At 37.9% G+C, this 21469-nt stretch overlaps 4 protein-coding genes across 5 annotated transcripts; 2 read left to right on the forward strand and 2 right to left on the reverse strand.

Annotated features, from left to right (window-relative positions):
• Positions 1 to 657: 657 nt before the first annotated feature.
• LOC133709719 (phragmoplastin DRP1C) lies at positions 658 to 5989 on the forward strand. The gene is made up of 16 exons (XM_062135555.1): positions 658 to 965; positions 1049 to 1112; positions 1449 to 1556; positions 1751 to 1852; positions 1993 to 2043; positions 2126 to 2187; positions 2434 to 2524; positions 2643 to 2707; positions 3019 to 3213; positions 3309 to 3428; positions 3506 to 3576; positions 4146 to 4371; positions 4484 to 4534; positions 4788 to 5049; positions 5250 to 5389; positions 5483 to 5989. Exons 1-16 carry the CDS (start codon positions 834 to 836, stop codon positions 5606 to 5608), a joined length of 1866 nt encoding a protein of 621 aa, XP_061991539.1. The 5' UTR covers positions 658 to 833; the 3' UTR covers positions 5609 to 5989.
• Positions 5990 to 6150: 161 nt separating this feature from the next.
• Positions 6151 to 9211, reverse strand: LOC133708759 (adagio protein 3). Its single transcript, XM_062134278.1, has 2 exons — positions 8885 to 9211; positions 6151 to 8031 (listed from the first exon to the last, which is right to left on the reverse strand). The coding sequence occupies exons 1-2, from the start codon at positions 9169 to 9171 to the stop codon at positions 6426 to 6428; spliced, it is 1893 nt and encodes a 630-aa protein (XP_061990262.1). The 5' UTR covers positions 9172 to 9211; the 3' UTR covers positions 6151 to 6425.
• A 5082-nt stretch (positions 9212 to 14293) lies between these two features.
• LOC133712470 (uncharacterized) lies at positions 14294 to 15273 on the reverse strand. Of its 2 annotated transcripts, none has more exons than XM_062138573.1 (2): positions 14814 to 15271; positions 14294 to 14684 (listed from the first exon to the last, which is right to left on the reverse strand). In XM_062138573.1, the coding sequence occupies exons 1-2, from the start codon at positions 15165 to 15167 to the stop codon at positions 14490 to 14492; spliced, it is 549 nt and encodes a 182-aa protein (XP_061994557.1). In that variant the 5' UTR covers positions 15168 to 15271; the 3' UTR covers positions 14294 to 14489. The 2 variants fall into 2 exon arrangements, with proteins under 2 accessions (XP_061994557.1, XP_061994558.1); XM_062138574.1 differs by having other exon boundaries at positions 14526 to 14658; positions 14814 to 15273.
• Positions 15274 to 16283: 1010 nt separating this feature from the next.
• Positions 16284 to 20843, forward strand: LOC133709456 (two-component response regulator ORR21). Its single transcript, XM_062135203.1, has 6 exons — positions 16284 to 16755; positions 17317 to 17469; positions 17552 to 17956; positions 18494 to 18570; positions 19090 to 20241; positions 20506 to 20843. Exons 1-5 carry the CDS (start codon positions 16539 to 16541, stop codon positions 20239 to 20241), a joined length of 2004 nt encoding a protein of 667 aa, XP_061991187.1. The 5' UTR covers positions 16284 to 16538; the 3' UTR covers positions 20506 to 20843.
• Positions 20844 to 21469: the final 626 nt, after the last annotated feature.

Consider the following 21469-nt stretch of genomic DNA (forward strand, 5'->3'; position numbering starts at 1 on the left):
TAGGAAGATTAGTTCCTATTCCGACTACCGAAAGTTCTATTGGGGGGCAATACATGGCTGATAGTCATCTATTGGGGGGCAATACATGGCTGATAGTCGTCTATTGAGGGGCAATAGACGTCTATTAGGAGACAATAGACTATTGAGACAATAGACTATTGGGGCAATAGACATCTATTGGGGGGCAATAGACGTCTATTGCCTCTCTATTAGGGGGCAATAGATGTCTATTAGGGGCAAAAAAACTTTCCGGTGAGATTTTCAGCAAATTCCGGTTGGCGGCAGCCGGTGACCGGAATCCGGCCACCGTTGACCGGAATCCGGCGAAAGTTGACCGGATTCCGGCCGCCGTGACCGGACTCCGGCGGCCTGTGACCGGGCTCCGGCGAAGTCTCCCATGGTTTCTCTCTCTTCCATTTTCTCTCTCTCTCTCTAAATAACAAAGGGGTGAGGGTAAAATGGTATTAAAAAAAATTAAAAAACAAAAAAAAAATCTTAATGGGGTATTAGGGAAGATCTCCTTAGAGTGTTTTGGGTAAGAGGGGATTAAAAAAACTTAATGGGGTAAGTGGGAAAAAAATCTCTAAAAATGGTGTAAATGGACAAAAACCCAAAAAAGAAAAAAGAACAAAAATAACCGTTTATTCTGTCCCTCTCTTTCTTACTTTGCTTTCTCAGATTCGATCTCCGCACCTAAACCCACACCAAATTCTCTGGTCCGAAAACTCCAATCTCCGATCCCACATTCCCTTCTCAGATCTAAACCTACCTACCGACCCCCACATTGCGTCCTCGATCCTCTCAGATCTGCACCGCTCGGATTCGATCCCACCATGGCCAGATTGGAGAGCTTGATCGGCCTCGTCAACCGAATCCAGCGCGCCTGCACTGCTCTCGGCGATCACGGCGGCGAGGGCATGTCCCTATGGGAAGCTCTCCCTTCCGTCGCCGTCGTTGGAGGCCAGGTCATCCATCACCTTTTCTAGTTTTCAATTCCATTGTTTTGGCCGTATTGGTTCTTATATCAAGTTTTTGTTGTGTTTAACAGAGTTCCGGAAAGTCTTCGGTTTTGGAAAGCGTGGTGGGGAGAGACTTCTTGCCTCGTGGATCAGGTACTTTTTCCTTCTTCTTCTTCTTCTTCAATTCTTTCATTTCTGTTTTGTTGTGTTTGTGGTCAATAGGGAATGCAAGTAAGTAGAGTGTAGGCTGTGCAATGTAGTATGTGTTAATTGCGTATATAGATAGACTAAAACATTTTCGACCTTATTTCGAATGAAGCTTAAGCTATACTCATTGGTTTTTTTTTTTTTTCATCCATGACTGGTGCTGATTGTTTTGTAATTAGTTATGAATCAGACATTTGCAAATGCGAGTTACTGTTTGTTATGCGGTTTGCAGTAGTTTCGTGTTGCTGAGTTTCTTTTGTTTTATGTTTGTTTGGTCAAAAGGTATTGTGACGAGGAGGCCATTAGTGTTGCAGCTTCATCGGTTAGAGGACGGGCGGTCTGAATATGCAGAGTTTCTTCATGCGCCTAGGAAGAAGTATACTGATTTTGGTATGTTGACTTTCAATAAGAGGTGCATTTTTCTTTTGGAATGATGTGGAGATGAAATGTGTGAGCTTTATAAGAGGTGGAGTTCTGTGCTGAGAGTGGCAGGGCTTTACAAATTACTGCTTACAAGAATGGCCTAATGGGGAGTTATTGTTTACATTGTTCTGAACACTGAGAGTTCCTCTTCCCTTATGCAGCTGCTGTACGCAAGGAGATCGCAGATGAGACTGATCGTATAACTGGGAAATCAAAACAAATCTCTAACATCCCAATTCATCTCAGCATATATTCTCCAAATGGTCTGTATTTCATCTCCTGTGATAACATAATAGACAAAATCATTTACTTAAATCATCACATATCTTATTTAAAAGAACACTATTCTTTCTATCGACTTATTGTTTTTGGGTTTTCCCTCATTTCTGGGTGTACCTTGCAGTTGTAAACTTGACTCTCATAGATCTTCCTGGATTGACTAAGGTTGCTGTAGGTAATCCCTGTTTCTGTCTCTCTGTCTCTGTCTCTGTCTCTCTCCCCACTTTAGTAAAGATATTTCTTTTTGGCTTCTGCAGAGGGACAACCAGACAGCATTGTTGAGGATATTGAGAATATGGTTCGTTCTTATGTTGAGAAGGTGAGAAGGCTTGTTCTTGGATACAATCAGACAAACTCCCATGAGGCTTGCCACATTTTCAAAAAGTACACAAACACGTCCTAAAGATAACATTCAACTAATGACCTTGCATATACTGTGAGATGTTTGACATGGAGTTCTGATAGTAAACACAAGTTATTTTCACATCTTCCCATGATCAATATATTATGGATTTCTTAGTTTTTACTAGTATCACTCAATCTGATGAACTTCTTTGATTTGTAGCCTAACTGCATTATATTGGCTATATCTCCTGCTAATCAAGATATTGCTACTTCAGATGCTATTAAACTTGCAAGAGAAGTTGATCCATCAGGTAAAAGATATCTGGAGAGGCTATGGCACTTTTGTCTCCTTGTGACTATTTATCAAAAGGATTGCTGCTTTTACAAGCCAAAACACTTACTTTCTACTGTTGTGTTTGGCATTTTTAGGTGAAAGAACATTTGGAGTGATGACAAAACTGGATCTAATGGACAAGGGAACCAACGCTCTCGATGTAAGGATCCAATTATTGTCACTTCATTAATTGATCAGACAATAAATAAAAGTTACTTGGACACAGAAGAGCAGAATTTTAACTGTCAGGGGTTGTTAGCTTTTCGTTATTTCATTAATATTTTTTATTTTTTTATTGTTCTATTTCATGAATATATAATTACAAGTATTTCATCTATCTATTCCCACCCTTCACCTCCCTTAGACTCTAGACTCTATTTTTTGGTCTTAATATATGTATGTACCTATAATAAGTTTCCTTCTGGTGGTGGCCATAACTTTAACTAATTGCTAAATGTTTGCATGTTTAAGGTTATAGAAGGAAGGGCATATAGACTGCAACACCCATGGGTTGGAATTGTGAACCGTTCTCAAGCTGATATCAACAAGAACATTGATATGATGGCTGCTCGTAGGAAGGAGCAGGAATACTTTGAAAATAGTCCTGATTATGGACACTTGGCACATAGAATGGGGTCAGAGTATCTCGCCAAACTTTTGTCTAAGGTCCTTGTTTCTGACATACTCTATCGACCTTGTATATGCATAGATAATGATCATATGGAAATCTCACTGCTCCATTTCATCCTTCTTCTTAACAGCATTTGGAGACTGTCATCAGGCAGCGGATACCCAGTATCATTGCTTTGATAAATAAGACCATTAGTGAACTTAATGCAGAGCTGGATCGCATTGGCAGGCCAATTGGCATAGATTCAGGGGTAACAGATTTTGACCTTGTTAATATAGTTTTCTTGTTCATGAAACATATGACTTACATGTGTTACTTTATGTACAGGCCCAATTGTACACTATTTTAGAACTATGTCGTGCATTTGACCGTGTATTCAAGGAACACCTGGATGGAGGGTAAATTTCAGACCTCTTTACAACATTTTATTGACCATTTAAGTTTAATATTTTATGTTGCACTTTTTATTTCTGTAAAATGATCAGCATTACTAGTGGCGTTCGTCTCAAAACACGTACTCTTGATTCATTGCATCAGATAATAAATGTACTGTGCAAGTAAAATTGTGTGTTATATACTAGTCCAGTATTTCGCAAGACCATCTTGAGCTTGCATATAAAGTTTTGTTTGCCATTTTCTGAGGACTTCACTTCTTAGTTGGTCTAAATTTTGAAATCTTCTCTCAGTACTGTAGGACTGCAAATTATAATTATGGATGGGCTTGTTTGCGATACCTTGCCTATTAGTTTCATTAAAGCTTCTAAAAGTATATAGGCTCTGTGAGACTAAAAGTTGACAGCTATTTCAAAGCTGCAGACATGGAATAAGAATACCCTTGAAAGATTATAAGTACCCTTGTACTTGCTCATGTTTATGTTGAGTTTTGTGTCGGATTAAGTAGCTCTCTGTTATACTGTAATTTTGATATCTAAGTGCAAAAATGTAAGTTTCTAACCATTTCCTTCAGGCGACCTGGTGGAGATCGTATATACAAAGTTTTTGACCACCAATTACCAGCTGCTTTAAAAAAGCTCCCATTTGATCGGCATCTTTCTGTAAAGAATGTCCAAAAAGTTGTTACAGAGGCTGATGGCTATCAGCCCCATTTGATTGCTCCAGAACAAGGATACCGCAGACTTATTGATGGAGCTATCGTCTATTTTAAAGGACCAGCCGAAGCCTCTGTGGATGCTGTAATGTTCTTTTGGTCTACTTTCGTTACTATATTTTTTCTCGAAATGGATACTGTGGTAGATATTTTCACTCCTGTTGTTATCTGATTTTGACTCCATTGCTTTCGCACAGGTGCACTTTGTTTTGAAAGAACTTGTACGGAAGTCAATAGCTGAGACAGAGGTGAGTAAAATTTTGGATAAGATTTAAGCAATTTGTATTCAGAATCAGGTTACCTTTAAATATGTAAATTCTATCTGCACCAACTGTTCTTGATTATATAAAACAATTGCCGACTTCACCACACAGTTTGTCTTGAGTCAACATAGTTAAAATCTTTAATATAATTTCATTTATGGTCTAGTTTTCTGTCACGACTTTAGTCAACGTGCAGATGGGACTTATGTGTACTGATGCTACTTTATGGCAATTGCAGGAATTGAGACGATTCCCTACACTTCAGTCTGACATTGCAGCAGCTTCCACAGAAGCATTGGAAAGATTCCGTGATGAAAGCAGGAAGACAGTTACACGGCTGGTGGAAATGGAGTCTAGCTACCTAACGGTGGAATTTTTCAGGAAGCTTAATATGGAAGGGGACAGAAATCAAAACCAAACAGGACCAAATGCAGACAAAAATAGAAAAGAACCGCCACCAAATATGGACATGGTTGGGGATAATTATCTCAGGAGGATCGGTATGCAAGTTTCTCCTCACTTTGCCACAAACACACACACTGTCCAGATACGTATACGACTTAGCAAATAATTTAGCATTTTGTTTCATCAAGTTACACTAATTATTAGATGCAACTTGCACAAAACAAATTTGTAGCATGCCATCAAGTTTTAAAGGTGGGGTTAAGAAATGATGATTTTTATATGTATCATGTATCAGCATCAAATGTCAACTCTTATATCAATATGGTTTGTGAGACTCTGAGGAATTCGATTCCGAAGGCTGTTGTCCACTGTCAAGTTCGAGAGGCCAAAAGATCTCTGCTCAACTACTTTTACACTCAAATTGGGAGGCAAGAGGTGAAATTTTCATTTTCCAAAGCAAAACTCTTGCGGTGAAAATAAATATATTGAAGAGAGGTTGATGATAGATGATCATGTGTTATTTTGCAGAAGGAGAGGCTAGGTGCAATGTTGGATGAGGATCCAGCACTCATGGAAAAGCGAACGCTTATTGCTAAACGGCTTGAACTGTACAAGTCAGCCAGAGATGAGATTGATTCTGTCGCTTGGAAATGAAGGACCTCATTACTGTCATACTAGTAGATGTGCATCATTTACCACTCAAACATGACAAGCAGATATCACCACTACCATATTTGAATCTGCATATTCTTTTATCTACTTCAAATTAATAAGGTATACCGACAGAAACAGCCACAGGCCGCAGGTGCTGCATGAGCATAGAGTTGAAGTTGCACACGATTCTTTATTCCAGCCTTACACCTTATTGAATACAAGTTGAACTCAGACTCGAGTGTGTACAATGATAATTTCATCCCAAAATGTTTTGGTTCCTTACCAAATGGTTACTATTCATGTAAAATCTATTCTTCTGAGATATGGAATTTTTTGTAGACATGGTTTATTATAATTTCATCATTTATCATCTTTTTCAAATGGAATTAGTATGTTTGAAGAACTGTAATAAAGGGCTTCAAATCAGCTGTGACCAGCACTGAGCAATCTTCCCAAACCCGAATTAGAGATCTTCTGAGGAAAGGAAAAATGAAACCTAATAGAAGTAGCGGTTGAGAAGAGTTGGCGGTTTCAAAATCAAATGCTCTGGAAATAAACTTGTATTCATTCATATCCTAAACTCACAATGTACATCCGGAATAATGAATCATACAAAATGATTCAAGGTGTGATCTAAATACATTGTAGTACAAATCAAAGCACAAGTACACAAATACATCAAACACCAATCATCATAACACAAAACGAAGCCAATCACTTGGGACTTGGGTGGAAGAAGCTCAAGTCACAGAGATCACAAAACAAAATTTTATTCTTCCAGTGGTCGGTGCACAGTAAGGTAAAGAAAGAAATCTTCTCATAGGTCTGAATCCTGCCTGCTTGCTAAGCACAACTCATGCAAGTCATTGAGTATCCACTCCTCACCTGTGTGGCCACCCAGTACCAGGACCCTTGTCCCTCCGACCACACAGGTGCTGTGACCCCAAGCAAATTTAGGTGGTTGCCCGGGAACGTTCAAAATTCTCCATGATGGTTTCTCTTCAGAAGGATCCAAGAGGAAAAGCTGAGAAGGAGAATGCAGCCCGGCAATTGAACCACCAAAAATGATAATCCTTCCACAAGGCATGCTCACAGCAACATGATCAAGTCTAGGAGGAGGGAGCACTGCACTCTGGCTGTCAATGCTGGTAAATGCATTACACTCCAGTTGCCTCCATTGAGGCTCTTCGTCTTCCAAATCAATGGTGTAAGTCTCACCTGATCTTAACCGCAAGTGCCCACTGTTGGCAAGTCCACCAAACATGAGAATCTTTGACCGGCCATAAACTGAAAGGGAATGTCCCAACCTAGAAGGAGGAGACCATGAAGTTGGAATCTCTCTCCATGTTGGATTGTCAGTGGTGAGATCCAATACATATGTGTCGCTAAGAAGTACCCCAGCATCCGTGCATCCACCTGACACAACTAATTTAGAACCTTCTGTTATGCAAGAGCTATGCCAGGATCTAGGGAGAGGAGGAGTTCCACCATAAACTTCTTTCCATGTTGGCTGCTTGGCATCCAAGTCAAGAACCCAAACATCATTGAGCAACCCTTGCCGCCCACATCCCCCAAAAACTACTAGCAAAGAACCATTCAAACATGAAAGTGTATGGCCCCACCGACCTGGTGGTGATGATTTCACACTTACTCTAGTCCACTCTGGATTGGCAGCATCAAGATTGAGAACAAATGTGTCATCCATTGGCTGCATATCCACTCCTTCACCTCCAAACAGTACCAGTCGATTTCCCACAGCACAAGCACTGAAATTGCACCGTGAAGGCTCCACGGAACCTCCAACAGTAAACTTCCTCCAACAAACAGCCTCAAGAGTCGTCAGTTCCCTAGCCAGACGCCCCCACCCTAACTTCTTAGTCATCAGTTCCAATGTACCAGTGACTTCTCTTCCCCATGCATTTTGACATACCATCTTCCTCACATGCTCATTTTTTGTTAGCTGACGGATTCTTCTGCAGACAGACCCAATGGATGCCACATCCCTTGGAGTCAAGCGCGATAAGATGTTGTGAGCCAAGACTTCATCTGAGAGCTGCAGAATGCCACAAATTTCTTGATGTTGGGTGGAAGGTGTTTGTCCACTGGTGAGAGAATATTTATCGGGCTGAGTGTACTGCTCATTGCATGTCTCTTTATAAACTGGATATGACACACTACTGAGATCTATTTTTGTTTCAGCAAATACTTGAATGCCTATGATGTGTGTGACAGTTCCGTTATCATCAAGTATATGCTTCAGCCTTAGCCTATTCACCAAGGGAGTGCCATCCTTACTGAAATTAAGAAGCTCACCTAAGAATTCAACTCCTTCTTCAAGACACCTTCTAATCTCAGAAACGACATCAGGATCTACCAGAGGATGTCGTCTTTGAGCATGAGGGTCCCTATATTGTAAGAACCGACTGAAACAAAAGACAAAAGAAGAATATTGGTAAAGACAACTTCTGAGACACATAACTATCATATGACAGATATGCTTATGAAAGAGCAACTACATACATATGTGAATCAGCTCAGCCAACTTCAAACAACAAATGCAAAGAATACCAAATTAACTAATATGGTTTCATCTCGTTGCTTCAAGTTGTTTACTAGCTCTTAAATTTGAATAGATTGCCTCCCTCAAATATTTTCAGTTTAGAGTCACCGGAAAGTTCTGCATTCCGGTCTCCCTCAACTTATACATACCAAAGAATGCGGTCATCCGCATTTGCTGAGGCTTAACCTATGCCAAAGAATTAGACACAAAGCTATCATTCAGTATTCAAATGACCACTTGACAGACTCTCTCGAAAATTCAACTTCTAACAGGAGAATCTGCTAAAGAGTAGTGAAATACTGATACGACAAGTTTAGTTTGTCGATTCAGCATGTCAAAAACGATATTGTTCATAATCCGACCCATCTTCAAGAAACTAACAATAAACCAAACTCAAAAATACCAATGCTCACAGAGATTTCTCAAACTACCTTAGCAAACAAAACCACATCACACAACAAACCCCTTAGCAAACAAAACCACATCACACAACAAACCCCAAAGTTTGAATTTGCAGCAAAACTTACTATTTCTGGACCAAGATGTCCACTTTGCTCTACATTTGCAAATTACATACAAAACCCACAAATTCTCTCAAAATTCCCCAATTAAAGTATCTCTCTTTTGCACCCCTTTTACATACAGTTGAGAAACTAAACAGTAAACCAATCAAAACAGTAAGAAATGAAATCGAAATAAAAAATCAAAATCACTACCAGTTCCGACCGAGGACTTCATGAGCTCCATATCCGGTGAACGTCTCGAACACTTTGTTGACGTAAATGATCGGACAATCGGGTTCCAGAGCATCGGAGACCACAAACGATGTGGGAGTCATTGGGTACATGCTAAGCATCTCTGGCTTCTCTGAAACCTCGCTCTCTTCTTCTTCTTCATATTCGTCTCGAACCTCCTCGTATTTGCTGCATTTCAGTCTCTTCCCGAAGTTCTGAACCTCCTCTTCTTCTTCTTCTTCTTCTTCGTGCTTCTTCGCCATGGCCATTTCTTCAGAGCTCAAATTTGTCTCTCTGTAGCTAGGAAAATATCTCAATCTAATTATATTTATAGCTTCAATGGGGAAGCTTTTTTCTGACCAAAAGAGTCATGTTGGATATTTTTATTTACGGAAATGCCATCCAGATTTTTATGACCGTGGAGGAAATATCTAACCGGGACTAGAGGTCATTCCAATTGGTTGTGCTTCGGTCTTACAAGTGGAAACAATAAGCCTGAAGATAGGCTTCATTTGTGCGCAGCGATTTTATACTCCCACTTTAAGTTTATAGAGATTCTCCACTACTCATCTAAATTTTGTATCAACTTCAAGTTGCATGCAAAATTTTGACTCTCATCTAAGATATTTTTCAAGTAGCTAATTTTTTTCAACACGTCACTTTTAATCATAGTTTTCTTGAAACAACTATAATTATCGATTTATTTACAAGTTTGTTCATATTCATAATTTTTTTTTTTTTTTGTTGGAGAATGCATGGTCATAAAATTTTAAAATTGTATTTGGCTTACTAATTAAAGGGGACTCTAGAGGCAAATTACAAGGTGTAGTGGCAGTTTGGTGGTTTGGGAGAGATTGGAGGGTATGGGCAACACGTGTTTAGCTGATATTTTCAAGGAAAATATCTTGGTCTAACTTGCCACCATATTGCTTCCACGTCATTGGGTTCATTGGGAGGAAGATATTTTTGTTGGGGCGGTGCCGGAATTGCATGCCAAATTCCCCACATGTGTGCTTTTAGGCATAAGTTGGTCACTAAGCTAAGGTACTAATTACTACTTGGTAATTATTTTGTGTAAATCAACGGAGATATTTAATGGGGCTTGTGTTTGGAGGAGATTTTTTGAAATTGACATACTATTTTATCATGATAAAATGTATATTTAGAACTTTTGTATTTGAGTTGAAGTCTGTATATTTGTGACTTCTTTAAAATTGGATACAATAATGATTAAGGGCTAGTTTTTTTTTTTTTTTAAAAGGGGTTTGGAACCCAGCCTAGCTGGGAGGCTCAGCCCCACGCCCGGGATTAAGGGCTAGTTTAGGATTGCTGTGATTTTTAAAAAAATTGCTGCTGTTGTGTTATAAGAATAATCAACTATAAATTAAAACAGTTTTGTGTTTGGTAAATAATATTTTTAAAATTACTGTCAGTACGTAAAACAACTCCAGAGCGTGTTTTGATCCACAGCAGCTTCTCTGTGCTACTTCTAAAATCTGCTGCCAGTGACTTATAACTTTCAATTAAAGCTGCTTTTTATTTATTTACCAAACACAAAATAATCTAAAATTTTGAACAAAAGCTGATTTTTTTTTTTTTAAATCGAAGCAGTCCCAAACGGGGTCTAAAATGATGTAAATTTGAGTCTACATTTGATTCATTATTACGAAATAAAATTTTTTGGATGTCACGGTTAAAAACAAATTGTTTACGTTTAAAGCAATGTTAACACATATATATTATGATGTGAAATACGTGAATTATTAGTTCAACAATATTTCTCATCGACAATATTCTCTAAGTACAAGCGTGAAGCGTTCTACTGTGAAGCACCGATTTATAAGAACTTGGGACTCTCTACCAAAAGATATTTATTCATTTTATCGGGATATATCCTAAATATCTTATATATCGAGGATATTTGATGATATTGGAAAAATTTGGCAGAAACGGTGGAAGATAAGATATTTTCCCCCTATGATATATCGGCCCTCCAAAAAAGGAGATATCGGGGGATATATCGAAAATATCACATATATTTCAATCATTGGTTACAACATTCTCCATTAATATTTCTTCTACACTTTAGTCCCAAAATTCTTGAAATCATTGTCAGGGTGTGCGGCTATTTTTTGTAATTATACCTCATGAGGCCAGGGTGTGCGGCTACTTCCTCTTGCAGCTTCCCAACCTGCTCCTGCAACTTCTCGACCTGTTTCGACAGCTCACCAACCTGACACCAACCTGAGTCCGAGAGCTCCCAAGCTCCAACTCTCGATTTCTCAGCTGCTCCTCGACAGTCTCGAACCAGAGCAGCTTCATAGTAAGTTCCCCAACCCTACGACTTATAACTAGCAGCTCAGCAAGTTCCACATCCTGTTTCTCAACTCCTCTCGCTGCTCTTCATTCTTCTGTTCTAGCTCATATATATATTTCCGGCCGAGAACACCAGCTTTCCTCTCATTAGCAAGAGAATCTTCAGCCTGCTTCAGCTTCACCAACAGGTTGTCATATGCTTTCAATGTTTCCTGCACAGTTGATTCACAATCTTTTCTCGCCGCCCTCTCGGCATCCAACTCAACCTGCAATTTATTCCCCGCCTCAATCGAAGCCCTTAGCTTATTGCCGGCACGGTAATTCATGCAGACAGCCTGCTCACAAAGACAAAAACCCATCTTAGCTAGCATAACCCAACATTTCAAAACATAATGGAGGTAAAATTTTTCCGAATATGAAAATATTACTTTTCATGTGCCCGCGTGGGATTTAAAACATTTGATCAGTCTTTGTTTGAGCCTAAAATTTTTGGGTCGCGGGAACGTCTTCTTTACCAGACTCAAAGAACTGGATTGTTGACCCGTCAACTTTTCTGATAATGGTCTCTCTTTTTTTTTTGTTGGATCCAGCCAGCAAACGAGCCCATCACTAATAAAAGCCAAACCTCACTTTACTTTTTGCTTGCTTTCAGAAAACTGAGGAGGTTAATCTTCTCCATCCGTCTCCAAAACGCTCGCATCTGTATAAGACGAGGATTTGTGGCTATGTAGGGAGACGTTGCCCTAACGGAGAGAACTGTCAATTTGCCCACAACATGGAGGAGATTCGTCGGCCAGCACTGGTCATCAAGGCAGTATGCAAATATGGACAAGCAGTGACTGATCAAGGATGAAAATTAGGGGTGGGTTAATTTAAAGATTGCTTACAAGATTTTTTTTTTTTGTTGACGATGATTCCAAGAATTTTGGGACTAAAGTTTAGAAGAAATACTAATGAAGAATGTTGTAAATTGTAACCAATGGTTGAAATATCTGTGATATTTCTGATATATCCCTCGATATCTCCCTTTTTGGAGGGACCAATATATCATTGAGGGACAATATCTTATCTTCCACCGTTTCTGTGTAATTTCTCCGATATCGTTAAATATCCTCAATATATAAGATATTTAGGATATATCCTGATAAAATGAAGAAATATCTTTTGGTAATAGTGTTCGGAGTTCTTATAAATCATTTTTTTTTTTAAATTTATAACAACCATTGATTTTGTGCAATTCTTTCTATTTGTAGGAAAGGAACGAGATAGGCGCCCTCAACAAAATAAAAGGTTCCAAAGAGACGAGGGCTTTAGAAGACGTGTTTCCGTGTTTTCATCTAGTTAGCGGATGGGACAATCGTGTTTTCATCTTATGTTTTGTTATTTTTTCTACCCTTAATTTGTAGTTTTGAGGAACGACTATTGACAAATGGATGGCTGAGATGGAGTTGATTGGAGCATGTGGACTTTATTGAACTAATATGTATATAGGCATGTATAGAAGTTTCTTTTAAAAAAGTATGTTTCTATTTTGTGGTAGCTAATCAATTTCAATAATAAGTAGACTTAAATGTGTGATGGCCTAGCCTCCCACTGGGTTCCCGCCATTAAAATTGTAAACATTTGTATATATTAATGCATATTTTTGTATGAAGTTTTACGTTTTTTACTAATGAATTGCTAAAACCAAATATCACTATAGTATAATGTTTGCATTTGAGAGAGTTAGGTAATGTGTAACATGAAAATTATATTGCACTCTCGAGCGAAATTTGACACACGCATAGTAAGAGAGGAGTGGCAATGTGCATATGCGAAATGTATTGCCCAAAAACAAAACTCGCACTCGCGTAGCTCGTGCAAGAAGGCTAGTAAATATAAATTGGGACTTCAGATCCTCACATAAGCCTTGAGGTAGAAATTACTCCTAACAAGAGTTCATCATATACTAAAGTGACATAAAGGCAATGGCGTAACTAAAAGAAGGGATACTTCCAACCCAAAATTATTGGAATAATTTATATTGTATAAGAACATCTTTAGCAATGCTAGCAATTTTTGAGTCAAATTTTAGCCAAAGTAGCTAAAAAGTCATTTTGGCTAGCCACTTTAGAAATATGTCTGTATCAATGCTATCTATTTTAGCTAATTTTGAATTTATATTATTTTTTAAATGAAGATTAAATAGTTTAAATATATTTATAAATTACATAAAATAACTTAAAAGGAATGTTTTAAATTATAGAGAGCCTTATCTCGCTCTCTATATTTAAGAGCGAGATAGCTAAAAGTTATAATGGAGAGTCACTTTAGGAGTCTGGTGCAGCTGCTAAAATAGATAAAAAGTTAAACATGCTATTTAAAATAGTTAAGGAGCCAAAATAGAGAGTCTGTTAAAGATGTTCTAAGTGTGCTACTCTAATGAGAATTTGACTCTGGTTCAATTGGCAAAGTGTTGAGTTGTTTTGCTTATTCTCAAGCTCTGACCTTGGTTTGAGTCCCCTTCAATCCCCTCATGTTGTTGATTTCCCATTTCCCGAACCCTTTTTGGCATTCTTTTTCACAAAGATGGCGAGTATTTCAAGCTCACGATTCCGTACTTATAATTTCTCTAGTTGTTTTTACATGGTTACCCCTCTTTGATATTTTTCACCTTTTGAACTGTTCTATATATCATGGGTAATATGGGGACTTTCAAAAATTGGTGAAGCCTTTGACACTAAAAAAGGGCATGGCTTTATAGTAGTAGAGCTGTAGTCAAACCAACATTTCTGCATTGTTGTTACCGTTGTCACTTTGTTCTATCCTTCAAGGTTGGGGTGAAATACTCCAGCATTTTATTCAATACTCGTTTATTTATGTAAGTTCTGATATGTACGTACTATAATTAATCGGGAGTTCGGGACCAATGCACATATATTATCGACTTAAGTGTGACTTAAATGCTTCGAGAGTATATATCCGATTAAAGCAAAACCCTCTCGTATTAATTCTCTCTACAAGAATCTGGTATAGATATTCATCATGAACCACAGATCAAGTTGAGGTTGAAAGATCTAGATGTCCAAAACAAAGTGGCCACAAATTTTATGATGACTAGTCTAATTAATAGACAAAATCAGTATTTCATCTTCATTTTCATGACAAATCACAATGACCAATCAACCCAATGAGATTCACCATCTACAAGTCTTGCATCTGCATATATATTTCTAAATGGGTATATGAGCCTAATATTTAAGACTAAAAGCTCCTGTATATGTCACTCTAACTATATATACATTTGGAAGTTGGGTGGTAGATTGCTCTTGAACACTTTCCAGCTTAGGTCTTTCTGCAAGTACTCTATGTTTGAAGGGTCAAAAGGTCCTCTCACCCTGTCTATACTCTCTATCACTGCTCTTGCTGGAAGTATGCTTTTTGATGGGTCTGGTGAAGTCCTGTAACTCAAGCATGAAGAGAACCCCTGAAATATATGCATATTATATACAACTAATGAAAAACCCGAAAACCAACTTTCTAAAATGTCATTCTTCGATACTAGTTAGGGCTTAAAGTACTTCACTAGAAGATAAGAAGTTGGCAATAAACACACCTTGAAGACAAGCACTTCCACTGGCTGGTCATCCACCATTGCATGAACAATAAGTGCCTCTCCTCTCACACACTGACTATACAGCTCCAACAATGCTATCTCCTTGTTATTCTCCTCATTCTCTTCATCTTCATCCCCATCATCATCGTCATCATATCTCACCCTTCGTCTTGCAGCGCAACGAATGCTCGAGTAGACTCGTGGGTTGAAGACATTCTTCAAAGCTTTGAAGGTAGAGCATGTACTGGAACGTCTGTTTTCAGATTCAAAGGAGGTGACCTTAGGAGAACATGGTAATGTAGCTGGGGGAGAGACCAGCATAGTCCAATTTCCCAATTGGAAGTGCTTCAACATTGCAAGGAAATTGGACTGTACTATACACAAGAGGCTAGGGTCTCAGAAACTTGCAGCTGACACTGGATTTTGATGCTTAAAGATAAGGTGTGGAATGATTGAATGGAAATGTAACAAATATAAAAGGGTTAAAATCGTCATTTACACATCAGCGTGGGATGATCAGATTCTTGGGTGTTAACAGCAAGGCCCATTTGAATATGATTCAATCCAAAGACTTGAATTTCATGATAAGCATAAACATCATAAGAGGATGTTAGAATTTTTTAGATTCTGACTCTTTGAGATAAGGTGGGTGCGATGGTATAAGATTTGTACATCTTTTAGAGGAAAATGCCACCATTTTTTTCCTTATTGTGTAAGGCTACCATGTATAGTAAATAACTAAATACCATAGTAATTGCCAATTGTTCTGAGATATAGTTGTTGTGATCTTCATGCATTTTGCCCTTTTCTTGAAGTTTATTTCCTTATTTTGGTTTGTTTTGCCAAATTTATGTAGCTAACTATAGTATTAGCTTTCAATGCGTTAATCATTCTAGATTCTAACCTAAATTCGGAGGATTACTTAAATTTGATTTGATTTTTTGTATAAATACGTTTAATGATTATGCAAACCGCCTCAATCCTTAAATTTCAGGAGGATTCGTATTAAGGAAATCTCTCACCTCCAATGTTACTCTATCATTGTACGGAACGTCAGACAACAATTGCATCATACAAACTCATATCGTAAATTTAAAACCAATAGTTTTTTTATGAAGATTACTTACATTAGATTTATATAAATCATACAATGAATGGTTATGAGGTTATGCAAGCTGCCTTAGGTTTTGACCTTTGAGAATTAGCTTCACATTGTGAGAAAATACCCTTCACGTACCTTTAATGTCACTCTATATTATTATACGGAATGTCCGACAAAAATTTACATCTTACAAACTCAAATCGGAAATTACTTTCTTATGCTAATTTTTTATTTCTTTCTTTCAAAATCGATTTACCAAAATAAAAAAATATCCAGGTCAACGTACACGGTACACCAGAAATAACCAAAAATCAAAATAAAATTAAGAACATTCCATTTTTGTCTTCGCCTCTCATTATCTGCATTCACCCCAATATATATATATAAACCCCTCTCACTCTCTGCTCATTCTCAAGTAACCCAAAAATTCTCAGAATTTCAAACCCCCAAATTGCTCCGATTATTAAGCCCTAATTCCCAATTCCAAACCCTAATTCCCAATTCCAAGCGTTCCTTCTCCACCTCTCTCTCCAATTGGCCACAAATTGATGGTGAATTTCACAGTTTCAGTCCACTAGTGACTTTTGATTCTGTGTAGCGTTTAGGGTTTTGCGGCGGCAGCTATGGCGGCGTTGCAGAGCGTGGTGCAGTCGTGCTTGAGCACCACCACCGCGAGTAGCTTCGGCTCGTGTAAAGGTGGAGGCGGGGCTTCGTCTGCTTCTGCTAATGTAATGGCGGTTCACGATCAGTTTCCGGCGGGGTTGAGGGTTCTGGTGGTCGACGACGACACGACGTGCCTGGCGATTCTGGAGCAGATGCTTCGCCGGTGTCTCTACCAGGGTTCGTTGCTCGTCTCTTCTTCTTTCTCAATTGTGATTATTTGCTTTATACAGTGAATTTAAGTCAAATTTAACCTCTAATTATAGAATTTCGGCGAAATTAGAAAGAAAAGAAATACAATTTGGTCTGATATAGTGAATTTAAGTCAAATTTAGCCTCTAATTATAGAATTTCAGAGAAATTAGAAAGAAAAGAAAAACAATTTGGTCTGATATGTAATTTGTTTCGTATGATTAATTTCCAGCAGATATGACACAGCTGTACAAATTTGAATTCCTCTGTTCTTAGATTTTTAGTTTTAGTTTTTTCTTCTTCTGCATACTATTTTTTTTATATGATAAGTATGAGGATTTAGATGAGGTTAAGCAGTAGCTGTTCCAACACCCAATACGCATATGATCCATTACTATTATAACGACAAAGCTTTTCTGAATTTGCCATATTAGGAATGCATGGGGACCTTTTTTTTTTTTGTTTAAGCAAAATTGATGTCAGAAGTAGGAGCAGAGAGTTAAGTTGTCTAACTTTTGTTATCTTGAATGTCTTGTTGTTTGCTTGCAGTAACACTTTGCTCCCAGGCTACTGATGCTTTGAATCATCTACGGGAGAAAAAAGGCTATTTTGATGTGGTATTGAGTGATGTTCATATGCCTGATATGGATGGATTTAAACTCCTGGAATGTATAGGGCTGGAAATGGATCTTCCTGTCATCAGTGAGTGTATATATACATACTTGTAATGTTTAAGGGTAATTAAGTTATGTTATGCCTATTGACATGTTGGTATTTTGTTCAGTGATGTCTGCTGATGGGAGAACAAGTGCTGTTATGAAAGGAATCAGACATGGTGCTTGCGATTATTTAATTAAGCCTGTACGTGAGGAAGAGCTCAAGAATATCTGGCAGCATGTTGCTAGGAAAAAATTAAACGAAAATAAAGAAATTGAACATTCAGGGAGCTTGGAAGATAATGATAGGCATAAACGGGGAATTAATGATGTTGAATATACTTCTTCTGTTATTGAAGGAACAGAAGGAACAGCGAGAACGAGAAGTCAGAAGAAAAGGAGCAGTGGTAAAGAAGATGAAGATGGTGATATGGAAAATGATGATATGTCTACATCAAAGAAACCCCGTGTAGTGTGGTCAGTTGAACTCCATCAGCAATTTGTCAGTGCTGTTAATCAACTTGGGCTTGATAGTATGTTCTCTAATCTTTTACGGTTTTACCCTATATTCTGATTTAATTCTTATATTAAACATATAATTTGAATTTCTGAAGGCATAGTTTATTCTAGTATGCGGTGTTTTCTGGTATAGATGTTGGCTCATGTAAAACGCCTTATATGTGGACCATTTGGGATCTCATTGCTTGGTTTAACTTTTAGATTAAATAAATTAAATAACTTAATAGCTTGAACTCTTGATGTAAAAGAAATGAGGAGCATGAGAAGTGGGACAATCCAGAGGTGAGAACCTTATTTCCCTGTATCCTGTGTCAAGTGACATAGAAGTTGCGTAAAAATGTCCTCAAGTCTCTTAACTACAAAGTACTAGTTTTTGGTGTAGTTTGGATAACAGAAGAATTTTACATGTGCCCTGCTGAGGAGACATTGATTGAGATTAACATGCATGAGAATTTTCTGTTTCTTTTTTTCTTTTCTTTTGTGATTGAGACAGAAATGTAAATGCTCCCTTCTTTCCATTATGCTTATCAGAATATTTTCTTCTATTTCAGAGGCTGTACCAAAGAGAATCCTTGAATTGATGAATGTACCTGGTTTAAGTAGAGAAAACGTTGCAAGCCATCTGCAGGTCGGGTGGATCCTTCCATATTAAATTATTAATCTCATATGCTATAATGCTTTGTTATTTTTGTTTGGTGTCTAGAAGCAGAACAGTAAAATACAAGCATGTATCTTTTGATGCAAAAATAATAAGTCAATTTTTTTAACATAAATGACAGAAACTAGTAAAATTATAGATCACACTTGAATCAAAATAATTAGTTCATCTACTTTCGAAACCTGACATGAATTAATTCATTGAATTGTATTATAGAAAATATTTCTTAGTGTAGAATAAAGTTCTAAACCAGAACCAAAATACGAATCTGTTTTCCTTTTCTTTAAAAATCACCAATGACACATACAACTATGTGACTCTGGCTCTTAGATCTAAAACTATTTTATTTTAGTTATCTATTCTCAGATTATTCATTGCAGAAGTGGTTTTTTTTTCTTTTTTTTTTCTGGTCTTTATGCAGTTTCAGTTTTTTTTGTTCTTTATCGTGCATGTACATAGAGTTGTTCATTTGGGCTCTTTAATGTGCAGAAATTCAGGTTATATTTGAAGAGATTAAGCGTAGAGCAACAACAAAGTGCAAATGCTTTCTGTGGGCCTGTAGAATCAAATGTGAAATTGGTTTCGCATGGGAATAGATTTGACATCCAAGCTTTGGCTGCCTCTGGACAAATTCCTCCACAAACACTTGCAGCCCTGCAAGCTGAGCTTCTAGGTCAACCTGTAGGAAACCCTGGGTCAACAATAGATCAACCTGCTATTTTACATGCATCCTTGCAGAGACCAAAGCGTGCCCCTGTAGATCATGGTGTGGCATTTGGGCAGCCTTTGATAAAACGCCAATCTAACGTTTCTGTACACTTTCCACAATGTATCATATCTGCTGAGGATGCATCTGCAGGTGGACCATGGCGGTCTAATAGTCTTGGTACCGTGGCACCAAACAGCAATCTTGGAGGGTTTAGCACTCAGAATAGCAACGTGTTCATGGATACGTTGCAGCAGGAGCGAAGACCACAGCCAAAAAGACATCAGCAGTCTTTGCTAACTGAACCTGTTCGTACTATTAATGTACAGCCATCTTGCCTTGTGGTTCCCTTGCAGTCATCAGCTAGTTTCCAGGCTGGAAATAGTCCTGCTTCTGTCAATCAGAGTTGTAGGTTTAACAGGTCCGCTGCTATTGATTACAGTCTCCTTTCAACTCAATCTAATAATAATTCCTCATTGAATATCGGACGGATATCAAATGGACATCATAAAACTCCTGGCATTCTTAGTGGGTACTCAGCCACTGGTTCCTTATCTACTCCATCTTCTTCTGTAATTGCTGAAAGTAGCATCAGTCCCCAAAACTCAGCTGTGACATATAGTGTTGCTCGACAATTGACTGGGCAGTTGCATAATACGTCAAACATCCAGGATTTATATGTTCCTAAATCAGGGGAAATGCTTGATCAGGGCGCTTATAGGAATCTCGGATTTGTTGGTAAGGAGACTCGGATTCCAAGTCGATTTGATGAGTTTGAATCGCAAAGCAACTTGAACCATGGAAACATCCATGCCGAGAACATTGGTAATCCAGTCAAGCAGGAGCCAAATATGGGTTTTGTGGATAATGCAAAAGGCTCCCCAATTTTTCAACAGTTCTCTTCAAGTGATCTCATGAGTGTTTTCAATGAATAGGTACTACAATTGTTGGTATACTTCTATTTTCCTGCTCTATATTGGTGCACATGCCCAAGGGTTTTTTTTTCTCTCTCTCTCTATGGTAATTTTTTTTTTTGCCATGTTAGCACTTGCAATTGTTCCTTTCGGCTGTCTTCTCTGATCAACAGACCTGGACTAAAATTTGTCGATAAAACTGTTGGTTGTAGATATTATTTAATTTTCAATGTTTGTGGAGTTTGTTCATTCAGTATCTAATTCTGAGTTCTTATTTTGCAACAGGTTTTCGTTAGGTGGCCACCACAAGTCTCTTGATTTCTGTGGAGCGTACAGATTATTTCACATTCTCAAATGTTCAGTACAGATTGCAGTTGAAGTCTCTTGTATTATTATTATGATAGATCTAGTTTTAGTGCCTGCACCAGACTCAACAGGTGCAGAGCGGCCTCTCTCCTACCCAGTACTCAAGAGCAGAGGATTAATCTCATTGTTGGCGCAGGTTCAGTTTTATTTAGTGTTAGTATTGTTGGTCAATAAATTACGTCAGACTCCAACAGCTTGAAACAATATTATGATGGCATATTGCCAACACAATTGTGTAGTAGTTATTTGGATTTAGAGATGTTGGATATGGCTCATGACTTTTTCATCCTTCAATCATGAAGGTGTAATATATATATATATATATATATATATATATATATATATAACTCTAAATTGCCCAATTTATTTATACATTAGCATCAATGTAAATTATTTGTTAAAAGATGGACAACACTATGGATGTTGTGGTAAGATAGCAACCATTGCATCTGTGTTTGGCCATGGAATTTAGTTTTACTTCAGTCTCTGATTGTTCCCCAACTGTTTTCAGTTTTCAAAACTTTTGCCTTGCGTCTCTTCTTTGAGTAACCAAGGGTTTTAGCAGGAAATATACTTTTAGAAGCTAAATTTTCTTTGTTAGTTTGAAAAGGGGAACCCTGGCAAAGCTGGGAAGTTGAGGCCTTACTTTCTTAACTGTCTCAAATAGATGACTTTCAATCGAAAATAAAAACAAAATTGAGAACTTGTCACTTTCCTACAGTATACACTTCAAAACCAATGCATGCAACGATTCAATTAAACTCTGCAAGTAATTATGAAAAGGGGGAAATTTAATGCTAGTAAGCTATGTCCCCAAGTAACTAGGAATCCATTGCCAAAAGTATATATATATATATGACTGCATTTTGAATTGAATAGTAGC

Source organism: Rosa rugosa, chromosome 5 (genome assembly GCF_958449725.1).
Source record: "Rosa rugosa chromosome 5, drRosRugo1.1, whole genome shotgun sequence".
NCBI classification, from domain to species: domain Eukaryota; kingdom Viridiplantae; phylum Streptophyta; class Magnoliopsida; order Rosales; family Rosaceae; genus Rosa; species Rosa rugosa.

Coding starts and splice junctions, on each gene's coding strand:
- LOC133708759 (XM_062134278.1), bottom strand. CDS start 9,171: ATGGCCATGGCGAAGAAGCACGAAGAAGAAGAAGAAGAAGAAGAGGAG. Junction 8,032..8,884: donor GAAGTCCTCGGTCGGAACTG/GTAGTGATTTTG, acceptor CTTTTGTTTCAG/TCGGTTCTTACAATATAGGG.
- LOC133712470 (XM_062138573.1), bottom strand. CDS start 15,167: ATGTTGAAGCACTTCCAATTGGGAAATTGGACTATGCTGGTCTCTCCC. Junction 14,685..14,813: donor TGGAAGTGCTTGTCTTCAAG/GTGTGTTTATTG, acceptor CATATATTTCAG/GGGTTCTCTTCATGCTTGAG.
- LOC133709456 (XM_062135203.1), top strand. CDS start 16,539: ATGGCGGCGTTGCAGAGCGTGGTGCAGTCGTGCTTGAGCACCACCACC. Junction 17,957..18,493: donor TAATCAACTTGGGCTTGATA/GTATGTTCTCTA, acceptor CTTCTATTTCAG/AGGCTGTACCAAAGAGAATC. Junction 18,571..19,089: donor ACGTTGCAAGCCATCTGCAG/GTCGGGTGGATC, acceptor TTTAATGTGCAG/AAATTCAGGTTATATTTGAA.
- LOC133709719 (XM_062135555.1), top strand. CDS start 834: ATGGCCAGATTGGAGAGCTTGATCGGCCTCGTCAACCGAATCCAGCGC. Junction 4,372..4,483: donor CCGAAGCCTCTGTGGATGCT/GTAATGTTCTTT, acceptor GCTTTCGCACAG/GTGCACTTTGTTTTGAAAGA. Junction 4,535..4,787: donor AGTCAATAGCTGAGACAGAG/GTGAGTAAAATT, acceptor TGGCAATTGCAG/GAATTGAGACGATTCCCTAC.